A 19,668-nucleotide genomic window follows, 5' to 3' on the forward strand; every position below is an offset into this window, starting at 1 on the left:
CCAAAGCTTCCCATACTAAATAGGTTATTGCTCACATCGCCCCTTGCTGGACTCTGTTGATTATCTCTTTGCTGACCCTTGGCATAGTTACAAACTGCCTGAAAAGAGGTCAAGTTACCCCATATTTGACAAAACCGTATGCTGACCCTGAAGCCTTGAGTAGATTCAACCCAGCTACAAATCTCCTGTTCTGGAACAATTTCTTGAAAGATGTGTTTCAACCCAATTGAAACAATTTATTGGAGTCCATAACCTTTTTTGATGATTTTCAATCTGGCTTCAGACCTGGCTGTAGTGCAGAAAACAGCCATGCAACAGATCGTGGACAACATTCTCCCCCTCCTTGACAATGGAAACTCCTACCTAATCCTAATTCCCAACCCATCTGCAGCATTCAACAAAGTCAATCACAATTTCATGCTCCACACACTCAAAAAAGAATGGTAATAAGTGGAGCAGTCCTAAGGTAGTTCTGCTCTCATTTGGACAACCCATCCCAACAAATTAAACTGAACAGTTCACCATCTAATCTAGCTATCGTAATGCGAAGGGCCCTACCAGAGTCCATATTAACCCTAGTCTTTTTCAACTTGTACACTGAACCTCTGACAACAATTTTTAAAACCATCAAACCTCTCCTACTATCTTTATGCTGATATACAGCTACAACGAAAAGTCTTGTCTAGTTGTCCTTCAGCCACTTGAAGTCGATCCTACTCAACATGGATTTTCTCCTTATCCAACGGCCCCACCCTCAATCCTCTTCCTCTTTCACCTCCATACCTCAGCAAGCTGTCCGGTGCAAGACTGCCTAGTCTCTCTCAATATGCTTAACTTCAAACTGAAAAATATTGAAAGCGGCAAGTCACTCGGAATGAACCCACACGAGTCTGACTCTATAAACTTATGCCTCTGCAAAGAAGGCTCACTGTCATCTCAGACTTTTCAGAGGAATCAAACATTTCATTCCAAAACCAAACTTTACAAATGTGGGACAATCATTCATCATCTCCATATTAGACAATGAGAAGTGCTGCTCACATGAATACCCAAAACACACCTCACTACAAAGAATACCACCCATAACTCAGCAGCAAGAATGCTCTCTCAATGAAGTAAGATGTTCCAACCATATTTTGCCCTTGTTGATTACTCTTGGCTCCCAATAGAAGCAAGAAGCATTTTCAGAGGGGCTTGTGTCAACTTCAGAGCTCTGCAGTGTGGAACCCTGAAACACCTCGTCCTTTCATGCGGTTGCCGTTCTCTCCAAAGCTGTGAATCCCTTCTCTTAAAACCACCTATGTTCAAGGAGAAAAGAACAATCTCCTAGCCCATCTCGTAAAGTACCCCCAAAATCTGGAACGTAATCCCTCCTGAAATACTCACTGATCCTGCGTCTGAACCCTTCAGGAAAAAATTAAAACACCTGCTAATTGAGAAGCTCCTACTGATCTAACCTCTCTATCTTTTGTTTAAGGTTGATCTTTATTAGTTTTCTTCTTCTATTTGATGGTTTATGATTTAATTACTCACTCATATATTCTTTGCTGTTATTCTCTTTCCTAATGTTTACTGTAAAGCACAGTGATAACTCCGGGTCTTGTTCGTGCTTTATAAATCTGCAAGCAAATAAACTTGTCTGTCTCTATGGGTGGGTTCACGAATTTAGTAAGGACTGACGAGGAAAGAGGATGAGGTGTTAACTTAAGAACGGGATGCAAGTTAAGGTACCTGCATCAAGGACCTGTGAGCATCGTGCAGATCTGTTAATTTAGTAGATTGTGACAACTGATTATTAATTGGATTACTAGGCAACTAGGTAGGAGTCACAAGGACTGAATACAGACAAGCTTTTCATTAATGTTTTATGCGAGTATCTCTGTAATATTTGGCAGACATGATCAAAGTATAATTTTGTAAAGTTGTATATTGCTTTAAGTTACAAATATCGATAAGTAAACAAGTCTCACAATAAATGTTTTATATATTTATCCATGTTAGGTTCCAAGAGTGTTTGTGAACGGAACGTGTATTGGTGGCGGGACGGACACTCGCAAACTTCACCAGCAAGGAAAGCTTCTCCCTCTTGTCCGGCAATGTGCAGCGAGCTATGAACATTGAAAATATAAATGTCTTGTAATAGGTACCCTGCTTGCAAGGAACGTAGTTGCTTGTGGATGTGCTTCAGCAGAAGCCGTATTAACAAGTACGAGAAGCAGTGTCTTTATATCATCGTAATGAAGCAGTCTGACTTCTTTTAATATTTTAATTGTGTAAAGCTTCCCTGTAAAATTGGAAGCAAAAATATTTTGTTCTGTTTATGTTGAAACTAGTAGAGCTGGTTGTGAACATATGAAGCTTTGTATCATGAAGTCGTTTTTCTCATTGTGAGGGCTGTGTTATAAATTGGTTTAGTGTCTCTAATTCAGTGACTAAGAACTTTAAGATTTACACATAGCTGCTACAGTTACAATTTGACAATCAACACAATTTTGCCATAGTTTGATTTCCTTGGGGACACAGGAACCACCACTATACATTGAAGATTGTAGTCTTGTACGGGGACTCTCGTAGGGCTGTCCAGTAAAAAAACTTTTGATGTTCTGTGGTACAGTAGCTGTATTTATGCTTTATGGGGCTGCACCTTCAATATTCTTGTTTAAGGCATCAGTAAACTGTACCAGTGTTATTGCCACAATCTTTGTACGGCGCAGATTATTTGGAATGTATCTTCTTTTAGAATGATTCCGTTTTACTAGTCTCATTAATGTATTTTGATTGTATCTGACAGGCTGATACACATTTATGTATTTGTTCATTAAAGTGAATTATTTTTTTTCAGAATACATGTTGTAAGACTTTTACTCCAATTTAGAAAGAACACATGTAGCAAATATTTACATCATCTGTTCTTACATGATCAAACAATCATAATCAGACAGGTTTACAGTATTACCAAAGGGTGGTAGAAAGACACACTATAAATCATGAGAATAAAGCAATTTATCTGTAGGAGAATTCATTGGCTACCACTTCTTGTAGACTTGACACTAAAATACAACTACAGCAGGGGTTATTTAAGCAAAATGTATGAGCACAGTGAGTCTGAACATATTAGAGTCGCCTGTTATATAGTGATTAAAGAAAGATTAAAGAAAGCCCTCTAGTGTTGGCCAGGTTGTGCAGTCCCTAGTGCAGGGCGATGGCATGATGAACTTTTTTCAGTACGCATACATGCCTTACATGAAAAAGCACATGGACCAGACAAGACACAGCAGCAAGTACACTTGCAACGCTCGTTTTCAGAGTTTGAGAGCTTATGTTGAAACTTTGACGACCAACATAATATCTTCAACATCCAAGCTGGACTGATGGAAACAACACCTCACCAGTAGAGTGCAGTTCTGTTGCCTGTTGATAGGTGCACGCAGAACACAGTAGCCTATTTCTGCAGAAGTGAAACTTTTACGAGTTCCTGGTGAAAGTATGCACAAGTTGCTCATACTATGCATCACTAATAAGCCATAGTAGATATTAGAATGAAATCATTTCTCACTTGGAAGGGCAGGACCCTGATATCTTATACAAATGAATGACAACCCCTTTGCTCAAGTAGTCGTCAATGGATTGTTAGTATCTCTTTGATCAGTTTTGAGTTCCAGTACTTCCCAACTTTCTTTTCTTCACTGGGCCACATGGACGTTTGCAGCTACAGGCTTTTTGCCAGTTCAGCCTCTCAGCTGCAAATTCATTTAGATGAGTATTGCCTTTCGCAGATTCTCCTAATAGGGTTGCAATACGCACATAGAAAGGAATCTACACTCAACACAGTATAAAATGGCGGCATTCACTTTCCCTCGACCTTGCATCCGTCTTTGACTCGGTGATAATGGTTCTGCATATGCAGTCTGTGGCTTCGCGGCTAATTTTTCAGTTGTTAATGTTCTTCCTGTTTGAAAGAAAAGACAGAGGAAGATTAAGGGGTTTCTGCCTCTAAGGCTAATTTTTTTTATTTTATGTCTTCGAGAATAGCCACTATCATCTAGCCAGCTTAGTACCTATATCATAGCAGTATTTTAGCGACCAAATATAGATTTACACCAGTGTTTAAGACAGGAATCTGTGTAAGAGAGAGCAACCGAGTCTGTTACTGCTGTAAAGGCGTTCATGTGTCTTAAGGACCTTTAGCTTAATGAGGCAAAACAAAGAGCCTGGTACTTAGCCTAAGCAACACTTTTAAGGACTTTCAGGGGGATTACAGCATCAGCTAAAAATAGGACTTGCCTTGCTGCGTAAAAGGGAGAAAGCACAAATGCACCATATTTACAAAAACATGGTACGCTTCTGCGGTTTCCTTGCGCTGGTGCAATTGTGGCAGCCTAGTGCCAACAGGAGCACTCTTGCACTACAACACATAGGTGTCTGTGTTGTGGTCAGAATAGTTTTTGTGCAGGAAGGGATACCTTATTACTCTTTGTATATGTGCTGCAAAATGCAGCACACTTGCATAGAGAAAATAACGAGGAGAAATGAAGATATTTCTCTTTGTTACACCAGCCTTGGGTAGGCATATTATTTTGGTGCAAATCCAGGTTTACTAACTTTGTTAAATCTGGATTTTTGTCAAAATCCATGGGTGTATGCCCGGGAACGCCCATGGAACGCCTCCCCAATACAAGGCAGTGCTATGTGCTGCATTAATTTTTTTTATCTGGCTTTGTGTGGCTTAATAAATCCATATATACATTTTGCGCGGGAACTGCGTCAAAATAGTGACACATCTCTGACACCAAATGTTGGCAAATCTGAGCCTAAATACATGAATACTCACTATATCTGTCTTTGTGTGTGTTACTTGAAAGCCATTTAGCTGAAATAAAACCGCAGCTTTTTACAGACTAAATTTTTGTCTTCTAACCCTAAACTAGAATAAACACACTTTGGCAAAGCCAATAGGTGTCACCTAGGCAAGATCTATTGGCTTGGTCAATGTTTTTCTTTTTAGACTTGTTGCACATATCCCAGGAAGTTATGCACTTTTGGTTTAAAAGCTAGACCTGACTTCAGGTGTTAAATATGCCATGCAATCCTGCAGTCACTGTGTTATTCTCCGGGGAGCACCTTTATATAGGTAACCTTGAAGATTATGGTGTGTGCGTGAGGCAGGAACAGGCTTGACGTCACCCACAAAAGAAGTTTGACATAAACATACAAAAGAGTGTTACGGGTAGAAACCAACCACCACATACCATGTAAAAAGTAGATGGACCAAACCACAAACTTCTTTCCTCTAAATGCATAGAACATATACAATGTGTTTATTTCCCATACTGCGCTATCCTGGATACAAGATCTCCAGGAAGGACCGGCCCACCCGCCCGGGACGAGGAATCGCCATCGTCCACAAATCCACCCTCCACCTGAGCACACTCCCCGACGAGCCCACAGACCTGATGGAACACCTTCACTTCAAGATACTGGCCAGCCCTACCTCCACCCTCCGAGGAACCCTCATCTACCGACCCCCTGGACCCCGTGGACTTTTTGCCAACTCCATCACGGACATCTTCTCCCTGCATGCCATCGTGTCCACCAACTACACCCTACTGGGAGACCTCAACTTCCACCTCGACAACCAACTGGACCCCAGCACAACATCCCTCCTGGACAACCTCTACAACATTGGACTCCGCCAGATCGTGACCGAACCCACGCACTCAGCAGGACACACCCTCGACCCCTTCTTCACAACAGGAAACTCAATCACCTTCAGCCACACCACCGAACTCCCATGGACTGACCATCGATGCGTTCACTTCACCTTCAGAACACCTACCATCCACAGACACCAGCACCTGCTCCCACGAAGAAACTGGACCAGAATCACCGACGACCAGCTAACCTCATCACTCAGCAACTCCACCCCAACCCTCACGGAAAACGACTACGCCAACACCGCAGCCCGAACCATGCACAGATGGATCTCCGACAGTGCCAACACCATAGCCCCCCTCAAGAAAAACAACACCACCCACGCCAAGAAAGCTAGATGGTTCACCACCGACCTTCGAGAGTCCAGACGCATTTGCCACCGCCTCAAAAAGGCCTGGAGGAACACCAAATCCACAGAAGCCCACAACAACTTCAGAGCCGCCACCAACGCCCACCACCAACTCATCAGAAAAACGAGGAAAAAATCGATTGAAGACAGAATCTCCACTCATGCACACAACAGCAAAGAACTCTTCAACATCATCAAGGAGTTTGCCCAACCCACCAGCGAACCACCGACATCCCTCCCTCACAAGACCTCTGCGACAAACTCAGCACCTTTTTCCACCACAAAATCAAGAGCACCAACCACCCCCGACACCCTGAAGCCAGAGATCGACATCTGGACCGCCCTCACCACGAAGACGATGAAGTCAATCCACTCCGGGGCCCCCACGGACCCCTGCCCCCACCACATTTTCAACAGAGCTGCCGCCACCATCGCACCCAATGCTCTGCCACACCATCAACCGCTCCCTGGCAACCGCCTCGTTCCCTGACGACTGGAAACACGCTGAGATCAACCCCCTCCTGAAGAAACCCTCGGCGGACCCCACCGACCTCAAAAACTACAGACCCATCTCCCTGCTCCTGTTCCCAGCGAAAGTCATCGAGAAAGCCAACAACAGCCAACTCGCCACATTCATCGAAGAGCCCAACATCCCTGACTCCTCCCAATCCGGCTTCAGAAAAAACCACAGTACGGAAACCACCCTCCTCACCAAAACAGACGACATCCGTACCTTACTGGACAAAGGAGAAACAGCAGCCCTCATCCTCCTCGACCTCTCAGCGGCGTTCGACACAGTCTCTCACTGCCCCCTAATACGCAGACTCCATGACGCAGGGATCCAAGACAAGGCCTTCGACTGGATCCGCTCCTTCATCTCCGGCAGAACGCAGCGGGTCAGACTCCCCCTTTCCTCTCGGACCCTACATCTACCACCTGCGGAGTCCCCCAGGGGTCCTCTCTCAGCCCTACGCTCTTCAACATCTACATAGCTACGCTCGCCCCCATCGTCAGAACCTACGGACTCAACATTGTGTCATACGCAGACGACACCCAACTCATCCTCTCCTTATCCAACAAACCCAACAACTTTCGAGAAGGCATGGAAGCCGTTGCCAAATGGATGAAAAGCAGCTGTCTACAACTAAACACCAACAAAACGGAAGTACTCATCATGGGCCCAAACCCAGATGCCTGGAACGACACCTGGTGGCCCCCGGAAGCCTGCCCACCCCCACGGACCACGCACGCGACCTGGGAATCATCCTGGACTCAGAGCTCAAAATGGACTGCAAGATCAACTCCGTCTTATCCTCCTGCTTCCACACCCTCCGCTTCCTATGTAAGACCTTCAAATGGATCCCCCTAGAACACAGAAAGACTGTCACTCATGCCCTGGTCACCAGCAGGCTCGACTACGGCAACGCACTCTATGCCGAAATAAACAAAAACCTCACCCGCAAGCTACAGAACATCCAAAACGCTGCCGCAAGACTGGTCCTCAACCTGCCAAGACACTGCCCCATCTCCCAGCACCTGCGCACACTCCACTGGCTCCCCATCAAAGCTAGTCACATTCAAGATGCTAACCCACGCTCACAAGGCTCTCCACGACACCGGACCAGCATACCTGAATAGCCGACTCAAATTCCACACACCCCAAAGGACCCTACGATCAGCCCAGCTCTCCTACGCCGTGGTCCCCCGCACAAGAAAGACCAGATCGGGAGGCAGCTCCTTCTCCTTCCGCGCCGCCACAGCCTGGAACGACCTTCCACTCCACCTCAGACAGATAACATCGCTCCCCATCTTCGCAAGAAACCTCAAAACCTGGTTCTTCGCCAGACCCCCTCCTTGATGGACTGGAACCTGCGAATCACCCCCCCCCCCCCCCCCCCCCCACACCCCCAGCGCCTTCAGACCCTTACGGGTGAGTAGTCGCGCTTAACAAACACCTGATTTGATTTTGATTTGAATGCCGTAAATAGCACCTAAATGGTTATCATTTCATGGACCATTCCAAATTCCAAGCCTAAGCGAGACTTTCCTGGAAGCAGACCTGTGACCAGAAGTTTTTTTACAGATCTCAACAGCAAGTATTAAACAGCAGAGCTATCTTACAGATGACAATAATCAGAGATGGCATTCCTCTCCCGCATTACCTATCTCTGGCAGGCAACGGGCCGATGTAAAATTTGGAGATATTATTACAGTCCTTGGCCTCAGAGACACCATGCCAAGCACCACCCACAAAAGGAGCTGCCAAGCCGAAGCAGGAAAGCACAGAAGAATGTATTAATCAAGCGAGAATACTGGCACGATCACACCTTGGCATTAATCTCAACGAGACAGACACTAAGCATCAAACAATCGCAGCAAACAAAAGAGGCGAGGTACCGAAAGCATCTTCATCAGGAGCATGGTCAGCCCAGCACAGCGGACGCCAGGACTGTAGACTAAACAAAACATCCCTAAACAGTGGCATGTGTGCAAGGAAAAAACAACATGTGGCAGGGCTGTGGTGGAAAATAAATCATGGACAGCGGGTGGAGCTGGGAAATAAAGTTGACACAGAGGGATGAGGGGTGGTGGCAAAGCAACAAGGGGCTTTTAGAGGAGGGTGGGGATGTGGGAAAGCAACAACAGACAGCAGGAGGAGAGCAAGGGGAGGAGACAGACTGCAGAGACATGTACTCTATGCATGTTAAAAAATGAGTCCCTGTAAGAGTCTACGGCCAGTGGAAGGACACAGACCACAGACAGGAAGCTGTACTTGGTCCATTCTCCAGAGCAAGGACACACATGAAGCCCCAGGCCGAGGAGCAATAAAAAGTAAGGAAGCAAGAGTGAGGTTGGAACTAAGCAATGCTAAGTACTAGTAAGAATGTGATACTAATCCACGAAAAGCAAGAATCACCACTCATCAAACCACAAAAACCTATTTCGTCTCTACTACTCAACTGTCGATCAGCAAAGAAACATGCCGCGGACATAGCCGACCTCATCTTAAACCATGAAATAGATGTAACTATTCTAACAGAATCATGGCTATCTGACTCATCCTCCCCATGCCTAGATCTATTAGTCCCCTCGAACTATTCTATTGTGAGACTAGACAGACCTAACAAAAAGGGCGGAGGCATAGCCTGTATACATAGATCCGATATAGCCATTACAAAAGTGCAATCTGACCCCTTAGAGTCTTGTGAATATCTCGATCTGTCATTAAGATCCTCAGATAATCAAACTTGCAAACTTCACGCATTTTACCACCCTCCCGGTAAAAACATCTTATTCATATACCAGCTGATAGAAATTATCACAGCAAACTCTACTCCCAATTCTAATTATATTTTTCTAGGAGACTTCAATCTTCACTGGGAGGATCATACCAACAATCAGATCAAACTACTCAAAACCTTCCTTGGAGAGCAATCGCTGGTTCAAGAACACCACCTACCAACCCATTTGAAAGGCTCCACCCTAGACTGGATCATCTTGAAAGAAAAAGCTGTCGACAAAATCGAGATCACCCCCTGCGACTGGTCTGATCATCACATCATTACCTTCCAAATACCCCACATAAAAAAGAAAACCTCATCACAACCAATAAAATTCAGAAAATGGATGTGCGACACCAGAGGGCTCAATATGGAAAATCTCGCAGCACGCTGTGAGGAAGAATTGCAACCTCCAAATAACCTAGTAAACATCAGTGACCTCACGGAATACTACAACAATACGATGACGAACATAATAGAGGACATAGCCCCTTTAAAACTCAAAAGGATCCCTGACAAAGACAAAAACCCCTGGTTTAATGGATCCCTCAACGAAGAAAGACGATCACTCAGACTCACAGAGCGGAAATGGCGACAACACCCTTCCTCACCACACTTAACACTACTAAGACAGGCTAGAAAGGTCTACAATAAAAGCATCCTAAATTCAAAAAAAGACTTCATTAGGAAAGAACTGGACAATGAAAAAAAACAGACCGAGGAAACTCTTCCAAATACTAAAAGATCAATCCAATAAAACGGCCAAATCTGCACCAACAGCTACAATATCAAACATAATCAGTGAAGAATTCTCCTTCTTTACAGCCAAAGCCATATCGATGGAGAGGGAGCTCAAAAAGGCAGCGGATTGCCCTTCAATCAAGACAAACACCCCAGCCAAGCCTCATTAACAACCAGTGCTGGAAAGACCTAAAAATAATGCATTATGGTCAGAATTCAAGCCTGTCTCTGACACAGATATCGCAAAGATTATCGCGACCATAAAAACAAACAATCACTTCAATGATCCTCTACCTGCAAAGTGCTGGTCTTCAATAAACCATCTGCTCATCCCCTCGTGGGCAAAGATTATTAACGCTTCACTATCGCAAGACTCACTACCGGACTGCCTAAAAATAGGGCAAGTCACTCCAATTTTAAAAAAACCAACAGAGAACCCCGCAGACTTGAACAATTTCAGACCAGTAACAAACATGCCCATGCTAGCCAAAGTCCTGGAAAAAGGTGTACAACAACAACTGAGCCAACACACTGCAGACTTCAAACTGCTGAATGACTTCCAATCAGGTTTTAGACCGAAACATAGCACTGAAACAGCAATTCTACACATAGTGGACGATGCTATACTTGCCCTCGACCGCAACAAAACCTGTCTCCTAATCCTGCTTGACCTTTCAGCAGCATTTGACACTGTAAAACTATACTAAAATGCTAGATCTCCTGAAAAATAGGATGGGCTTAGAGGGTACAGTCCAAAAGTGGTTCAGCTCGTTCCTAAAAAACAGATCGCAAAAATTCATAGTAAACCAAACTTTATCTGCTTCATCCAGAAATTGTATTGGGGTACCACAGGGCTCAACACTATCCCCTGCTCTATTCAACTTGTATGTAGAGTCACTAACTGATATCTTACAGCAAGCAAACATCTCCTTCCACATGTACGCTGACGATACACAGCTATACATAAAGATCACATCAACAGAAGAGATCGGTATCATGAACCAAACATTAAAGAAAACTGTCCATTGGCTAACCAGGAATTCACCTCAAGCTTAATCCATAGAAAACTGAATTCCTCTTGATTTCCCCCCAGAAAAGCACCACGAATTTTACAGAATGCACCAAACTAATCACGGCGCTAAACTGTATCCCAAAAATTGTAGACTCAACCAAATCCTTGGGCATTATGCGAGACAAAAACCTGAACATGCTTGCACATATCAACACGATGGCAAAAAACGCCCACTTCCATCTAAGCTACATCAGAAAACTGAAGCCTTTCAAAAACAACGCAGACCTTAAAACTGTAGTCCAGGCACTAGTCATATCAAGGATCGAGTACGGTTGCACAACACTAGCCGGTCTTCCTAAGATCTCAACAGTCCCACTAAAAGCTTGTCTCAATACGGCTACAAGACTTATAACGGGATCCGGAAAATTCGATCAAATCACCCCTCATCTGAAAGCGCTCAACTGGCTGCCCTACGAAGCAAGAATACAGCTAAAAATGGCATGTATTTTGGAGAGGTGTGGTGCAGCGGCCAGGGCAGCTGACTTCGGAGCACAGGATTCACGGTTCGATCCCCGGCTCCAGCAGCAGCTCAGCTCAGCTCAGCACCACGTGACTCTGGGCAATAGCTCACTTAATTTCCACGACGGCCCCCAGCGCCTTGAGACCAGTAAGGGTGAGTAGTTTGCACTTTACAAATACGGATTTACATTTACATGTATCACTCACAATGCGATACATTACAATACACCCAGGTACCTAGCTCAGAAAATCACTCTATCAGGAGGTTGTCAGGGTTTCCAGGAGTCATGGAGATCTATTGCTAAAACCGAAAGAATCATGGAGATGGAACCACGCTTTCAAACATGGGGAATACGCCTAAAAAGACAGGAAAAAACAGGGTATCCAGAACCACTATATCAAGCACAAAAAGAGAGAGACAACCGCAGCATCCAAAATAAACAAAAAACAGAGAAAACTAAAAGTGTCCTGAAGGGGGCTCGAAGTTCATCAATCTCACAGATAGACACCTACTCATTGAGCCCAAGACTCGCCCAAGGATCACCTGGACAAAATGACTGGAATTGGATAGCAAGGACCATTAACATAAGGGCCTTGGAGACATGACAAAATTTGCAACGGAATACTGCAATAAATCACCAACTAAGAATATGTTCTTGGAACATAAACGGTCTAGGGAACAAAGCAGACGATACTCAGCTTCTACTTTACCTCCAAAAATTTGATATAATTGCCCTTCAAGAGACCTGGTCAAATCAACCGTACCAAATACAGAGCTTTAAAGCATATCATCTACCAGCTATAAGAAATGCCAAATATGGCCACTTAAAAGGAGGCCAAACAATATACACCTCAATAAAGAGCATCAATGAAATAAAGAACAAAGACGCCAAACAGTTAGGTAACAACAGCATAAAAACAATAGAGCTGGATCTAGGGGGGAAAAGAACAAAACCAAAAGCTAATTTTGCTAAATGTATATTTACACCCTCGAGAGAAAAAAGCTAGGATGAAACTACTGACTGCAGAAGTGACAAAAACATTGTCAGAGGAGCTAACATCTAACCTCATAGTAACAGGGGACTTCAATATGTATCTTGGATAGCCCAAGACAAGGGATGCACTTCTGGAAGAGCAGTTTTGTGCATGGGGCATCCCACAACAGGAGGCAAGCAAATGGGGCAAACAAAACAGGCTGGCAAGAGACAGCTTAAAGGATTTAGAACATGTTAATCTTGTAGCTCTAAACGTCCGTTTCACAAACGACAGCCCCTCGGCAGCCACTTTTCATAACGCGACCGCAAGTTCAATTATAGACTTCACATTCTCATCATTACAATTCTTCGGCAAAGTCTTGGATTTCCAAATAGGAACAATGGCAGCCAGTGACCACTTACCGCAAGAGATCACCCTCAACATCTACGGGGCAGCGGTAACCTTGCCAGTAGCAAACGTGGGATCATCACATTCGGTCACAGAAAAAAGAATAAAATGCAAAACGCATAACCTGGAAGACTTTGAAAAGGAAGCGAAAAAACTGTGGGGAAAAAAGCATTGCGACTCAGACAGATAATTTAAGTCGATGGGAGCTATTCACTAGCAGCCTTGGGACTGCACAAACAAGAAAAAAAAAGGCAAACACAACAATGGAAGACCAAAACCAAACAAGCTTCAAAAAGTTAATAAAACAAAACATCAACTTAAAGATTCTTAAGAGAAATATTAACAAATTACTGCGGCAACTACACCGAGACGGTCCGGACAATGATGTGCAAAAGGAACTGCAAAAACTAAAAACCATCAAAAAGAAACTAATCTGGAAGTTAAAAAGGGAAGCGGAGGGAGCACAATGGGCTAAGTTGCCCATGACACAAAAGGAAATAACTCCAGTGGAAGATTCTGGAAAACGGTGAACAACCTCCAAAACCCAAGAAGAACCAGCATAAATTCTCACATTACCGAAGAAGCTTGGTCCGACTACCTTATGTTTCATTTCAACATAATACCAAAGAACTCCGTTATGAGGCTATTAGAACCTGACATTAAAATCTTAGATTGTGCACAACTAACGGAGACAACTGCATTGGCCTTCACAGAAAAACAAATTATAAGCAGGATAGCAAAAGGAAAGACAGAGGGGGCGCCGGGCCCCAACAGAATTCCCCCCATTTTGTATAAACGAAACCCGGAATACTGGGCAGCGGCGCTATCACAACTGTACAAACAGATTTCTGAAACTGAAATAATCCCTGACTCATGGAAAGGCTCAATAATAGCTCCAATCCACAAGAAAGGCAGCAAAAACGATCCAAAAAATTACAGACTTGTTGCCTTAATCGACAATGATGCCAAATATTATGCCGGCCTCTTATTAGAGGAGCTTACGGAATGGATGAACGAAAATGCTGTGATCCCCATCACCCAGACAGGTTTTCGGAAAGAATTGGGAACTACAACAAATATTTTGGCTTTAACACTCCTAATAAATGCTGTCAAACTCGCAAACCTGCCTCTTTATGTATGCTTCATCGATTTTACTTCAGTTTTCGATAACTTCAACAGAAATCTACTCTGGGAAAAGCTGGCCAACAAAAAAATACCATCAACTCTACTATCACAATTGATGTTACTACATACGGACACGTGGGTTCAAATTAAGTTGGGCTCAGGCGACTGTCTGTCAAGGAAAATACAGACAACCAAGGGTCTTAAACAAGGGTGTGTGCTAGCTCCTACCCTTTTTAACATCTTTATGTCGGATCTCTCTTCGATGCTAGACGAAAGTAACCCTCATGCCCCGAATCTAGGAGGACTTAATCTTTCAAACCTGATGTATGCAGATGATATTGTGCTTATTAGCCGCACGCCGATAGGGTTACAACACCTAATCAACACAACATATAATTATTCGGCTACGAATGGCCTCAGCATAAACCTCTCAAAAACAAAAGCCATGAGAATAAACGTGAAGATGTCTACACCCAAGTTTTGCTGGCAAATGGGAGGACTAACACTGGAAACTGTGGATGAATACAAATATCTGGGTGTAATTGTTGATAGAAACAGAAAGAAGCAATAATAAGGAGAGGAATCACAATATCGGTCGCACTAAGGAATCTTAAAACAAAAGCAACTGGCCGTAGTTTTACCCCACTACTACAAGTAATCCAATCTAAATTAATACCGGCCATCACCTACGGAAGCGAATGCCTCCGAGGCAGGGATGCGCAGATACTGGATAACACAACAGCCAGGGCTATGCAAATGATATTCAATCTGCCTAAGTACACCTCGCAGGCACAAATAAGGCTTGAATTCGGTTTGAGGAATCAAACAATAGAAAGAATGGATCACCATCTTTGGAAGGAGTTAGAAAGAAAAATAAGAGTGCAGCTGCAAACTATTTAAAGCATTCTATAGACTCCTTGGAACTACAAGATGCCTGGAAGTGCATTGGATCTCATCATACGTTCAAACAACTAGTAAATAAATCTGTAAGAATTATTTCGCTAATAGAGGACAAAGCAACATTAGTCAACAGGGCTCACGGTTGGACCGTCATCCAAAACGATACCAGCAGCTCCTGCCAAAGCTACCTAGGAGTCGGTTACACACGCACTACAAAGAGAAGTTTGTACGATTACGGCTGGGTATTCTTCCATCACAAAATCATCTTCCCTCGTGGAAATGCCCACAAACGATAACAAATTGCCGTTTATGTGGGGTCCTGTACTGCTCGATTTTCCCGGCCTTTCTTGTGTTAAAGAGGGACCAATATGACTTCAGTCTCTTTCCATTCAAGTTTAAGGGTTAGAGTAGTGTATAGAGCCTATTTACTAGGCACTTCAACATGATCCTGTGTTCTTCCCCATAGATCAGGGCTTGCACACATAGCCTAGGGGATAGATTCGTTAGTATTAGGGGTAACCTGTCCTGTAGTGAGGGTATTTCATGGAGCCGTGCTGAATTCAGGCCTGGTAGGCCTCAATCAGGAGAGACTCCATCTTTCTCTCTGCTCCGGCAGCTTGGGATGTTTTTAGGTCGAGGGTGATGTTTTAGTTATGATGTGTTATTCGCTTGGAGAGAACCGGTTCAGGCCGGCCCTTATCGAAGGATTGTATTTTTCTTCATGCCGAAGACACTACATCAGGCCGGCCGGCTGGGAACGTGTCCTTGGCACGGGCAGGTACAAGAATTTGGTGGGCGGCAGGTTACGGGCTGGAATTTTCCATGAGGAAATGCACATCTATATTAGTAAAAGTTTGAGGCAGATACTGGCACTTTCTTTTAGTCCGTAGGCGGCACCTGGCCGTTAGCAGGAAAGCTACTACTTATTCCAGGGAAGACAGCTGACAAACTTGAAGGTGGAGAAAAAACCGAGAGACAGATATTCTTCTAACAGAATAGCCAAAGAGAAGAGAGTAGCCGATGAGGAAGAGGTCCCAGTGACTCGGAGAAGAGAGAAGGGAGTAGATCTGTGACTGCGGAGGTGTGACTTCCAGGCGAAGCCGAGGCGCAGACGAGAAGGGAACCTAGATGACCATTGAGTGCAGGCTACATACGACCAAGGTGATGTCAACCCCTTACTATTAGAGTGTACAACTTAATCTTCCACTTTGCTTTGCAGGTTATGTGATATGTATTATGTTCTGTGAGCGTGTATGTAGTAACTAAATAAAGTATTCAGTTTGTAGCGAATCAATATGTGCTGCGTGTTCTTGTATAAGAGGGTAACCTATTCTTCTAGTCTGAATAAGGGAGAAAGGAGCCCCTCGAACTGGGGAACAAGTTGTGCTCAACTAGCTGTCTTTGTGTGATCTGATATATAGTAACACTGATTCCCTTGTTGTATGTCGTGGTAATTATAGGATGAACTCGTGCTAAGGCTGCCATCTGGGCAGGAAGTCCTGGGTCCGTTTGGGACCGCGAGGCTGTGGCTGCCGTCTGGGCAGGAAGTCCTGGGTCCGTTTGGGACCGCGAGGCTGTGGCTGCCGTCTGGGCAGGAAGTCCTGGGTCCGTTTGGGACCGCGAGGCTGTGGCTGCCGTCTGGGCAGGAAGTCCTGGGTCCGTTTGGGACCGCGAGGCTGTGACTGCCGTCTGGGCAGGAAGTCCTGGGTCCGTTTGGGACCGCGAGGCTGTGGCTGCCGTCTGGGCAGGAAGTCCTGGGTCCGTTTGGGACCGCGAGGCTGTGAGGTATATATAGTAGGAATTCCCTGTCCTTAGGTGGTACATATATGTGGTTATTTAGGTATAAATAGGCCCTAGGGAGGGGGTAACGTTCTGGTTTGGGTTAGAGAGGCTCTGTTGAGCGGGTTCTATCTGATCCGAAAACCCAAGCAGAACATTTGGCGTCACGAACCGTTTACGAAACCTGTGTGCGTTGTGTTATATTGTGTTTGCTTTCGGCGCGTGCGTGGTTTTGTTTGCATTTTGTTTTTGTATAATTGTGTGTGTAGTTTTTTTCTCTTCTTCTTTTCTTCTTTTTCCTTTTTCACGATGTTTTCTAGAAGGTCTAAATCTACTTTTAAGTTGCCCGTTGATATTCCCGGATGGGATTCAACGCCTTATGAAGCCTTGGCCCGTGAGTGGGCTGATTCTACTGGTTTGAGTGAGAATTGGAATTCTTCTTTGGAGCTGGCTGACCCGGCTACTGTGATTGCTTGTTTGCAGAAGGCACCCGTATCGAAGGGTGAGGAGATTCCCATTTTGGGGCGCAGAGGTTGGATTGTTTTGTCTGCGTACAGGATTCTACATGAGAGATTGTTGAAGTTACAGACATCTCTTAAAGATGTGGAAGCGCACTTTGTTGAGATTCAGAATTCTCATACTTTGTTGCGGTGTCAAAATAGGTTGCTTGCTGATAAACTTGAGACTTACCAAACTATTGCCGAACGGGCGGCTGTGCGAATTGCTCGTTATAAATACAAGAACAGGCGCGGTCGAGTTTCGACGCGAAAGGTGCGTCTGGTCGTGGCGACGGCCGGGCTGGATTGGAATCCTGATGAATGGGATGGTAATATCTGGAACTCGACTGATTCTTGTTCCTCGGGTGAGGAGTCTGCCAAGCGCGAGTCTTCTCGCTCCCGCCATGATTGTAAGTCTGCTTCTCGCACCTCTGATGGTGCACCCCGTGATTACGCTCGTTCTTCGAGTGGGATCAATGCCTCTTACACTGATTGTCCCTCTACGAGTACTGATCGGGCTCCTTGTGATGCTCGTCCCGCGGTTTCTGCGCATCCAGTTTTCCGTCGGAAGTTGCAGCAGTCTCCCAATGCTCCTCAGGGTATTTCTTTGGACTGTTTAGAAGACTTTACTCAACAGGAAATTAGTGATATTTTGCAGCGATTTCGGCAGCGAGCTGGTGAGTCCTTGCTCACATGGATGGTGCGCCTTTATGAACTGGGCGCTGCTGGTATTATGTTGGATACTGGCGATTGTTTAAAGTTCTGTTCCTTGAGTTTGGATTCTACTGTGCAGGATCATTTTCGTAACTATAATGGTGGTGGTCAGATTTCTTTACTCCAATTGGCGACTGAGGGTTGTAATCAAAAATATCCTACTGAATCTGACTGGCCTGTGAATGACAAGCCGTGGTATACTTTGCGTGATGCTGCTCAACGTCTCAAAGAGGAGGTGATGAAAACGGCAATTTTCCTGGGTACTGCTGACAGATTGCTTGATGGTTTGTTGACATCTTCTGTGCGGAACCGTATCATTCGATCTTCCCCTGTTGCCTATAAGCAGGTCATGATGACTTTATTGATTAATCAGACTGGTAACGTGTTATCTACGGTTTTGGAATCGGTGCGCCAACTCGGTGAGTTGGGTGAGTGGTTTAAACCTGAACGTCAGTCCCGGCCTGACACTCGTACTCCTGGTGAAAATAAACTTACTAGACGTGATATTTTTTCTGGTCTTCTGGCTGATGGTGTGCGGAGGGAGGACATTGATGGTGAGACTACCGCTCGTTTGTGGGAGTTGTTTCGCAAACGTGGCTTGGATCGAAAGGAGGGTGCCCGGCGTGTTCGGACCACTGAGTGTGATCGTGGTGGTTCTGACGGTAGCGGTGATGACGACCGCCGTGGGCGCTCTGTTCGTCGTGATGATCGACGTTCTGTACGTGATGTGTCCCCCCGTCGAGAGAGAGACAGGGAGAGAGAGGGGGAAAGAGAAAGGGGGAGAACTGACTATGTTTACAGCAGACGTACAGATGATAGGGACCAATCCCCTGAGTTGAGGAGGAGAGAGGATCGTCACAGTTTGGTCGATCGTAACCCGCAGTACAATGCAGAAGATACGAATCCGTTCCGTACTGGGAATGGATATGAACAGGAGGTACCGATACCTAAGAAGCGTGAGAGTCTTTATCCTGATTTATCCTGGTACACAGAATGCAGTAAGAATGATTAGGAAATAGGTCAAGCTCCGGTACACAGATGGGCTCACAGAGATAATAGACCCTATGTAGATATTGACATTTATTGGAGACATCGTAATATCCAAAGGGCCCGAGCATTGGTAGATACAGGAGCGGAGGCCACTCTTATTCATGGAAAATCGAAGAAGTTTACAGGTCAGCCTTTTACTATTACCGGATTAGGTGGAAAAGAAACCCCTGCAGTTCAAACTTTGCTTGAAATGAGAATAGGTAGAATTCCTAGAAAAGAGTATTCTGTACTAGTAGTGCCACTCCTAGAATTCATAATTGGGATTGATATTTTGAAAGGAATGACTTTGCATCTAAATGACGGATGTTACCAATTTGGAACAACGCATTATATATCGTCCAGACCTATACGGGTTGGTCGTTTAAGAATGCCCCCCATACAAGTTCCCCAGGCGACAAAAGTGGTTTGTCAGAAGCAGTATCGTATTCCAGGTGGTCATGAGGAGATTAGTACCACTATTCAGGAGTTGGTGGATGCAGGAGTCATAACCCCAGTTACTTCTGCTTGGAACAATCCTGTTTGGCCGGTGCGTAAGAGTGATAACTCTTGGCGCATGACCGTTGATTATCGAGAATTGAACAGACACACACCCTCTTTGACTGTTGC

The 19,668-nt window shown here is 44.8% G+C and overlaps 1 protein-coding gene across 3 annotated transcripts in view; it reads left to right on the plus strand.

Moving 5' to 3' along the window:
• The window catches only part of GLRX2 (glutaredoxin 2), a 95,857-nt gene extending 93,013 nt beyond the window's left edge, over positions 1-2,844 (plus strand). For all 3 annotated transcript variants that reach the window (XM_085654793.1, XM_085654794.1, XM_085654792.1), the window contains exon 4: positions 2,002-2,844. In XM_085654793.1, coding sequence (XP_085510919.1) covers positions 2,002-2,121 — 120 coding nt within the window. In that variant the 3' untranslated portion in view covers positions 2,122-2,844. The remainder of the gene's footprint in view (positions 1-2,001) is intronic.
• Positions 2,845-19,668: the final 16,824 nt, after the last annotated feature.

This window comes from Triturus cristatus, chromosome 4_1 (assembly GCF_964204655.1).
Source record: "Triturus cristatus chromosome 4_1, aTriCri1.1, whole genome shotgun sequence".
Classification (NCBI taxonomy): domain Eukaryota; kingdom Metazoa; phylum Chordata; class Amphibia; order Caudata; family Salamandridae; genus Triturus; species Triturus cristatus.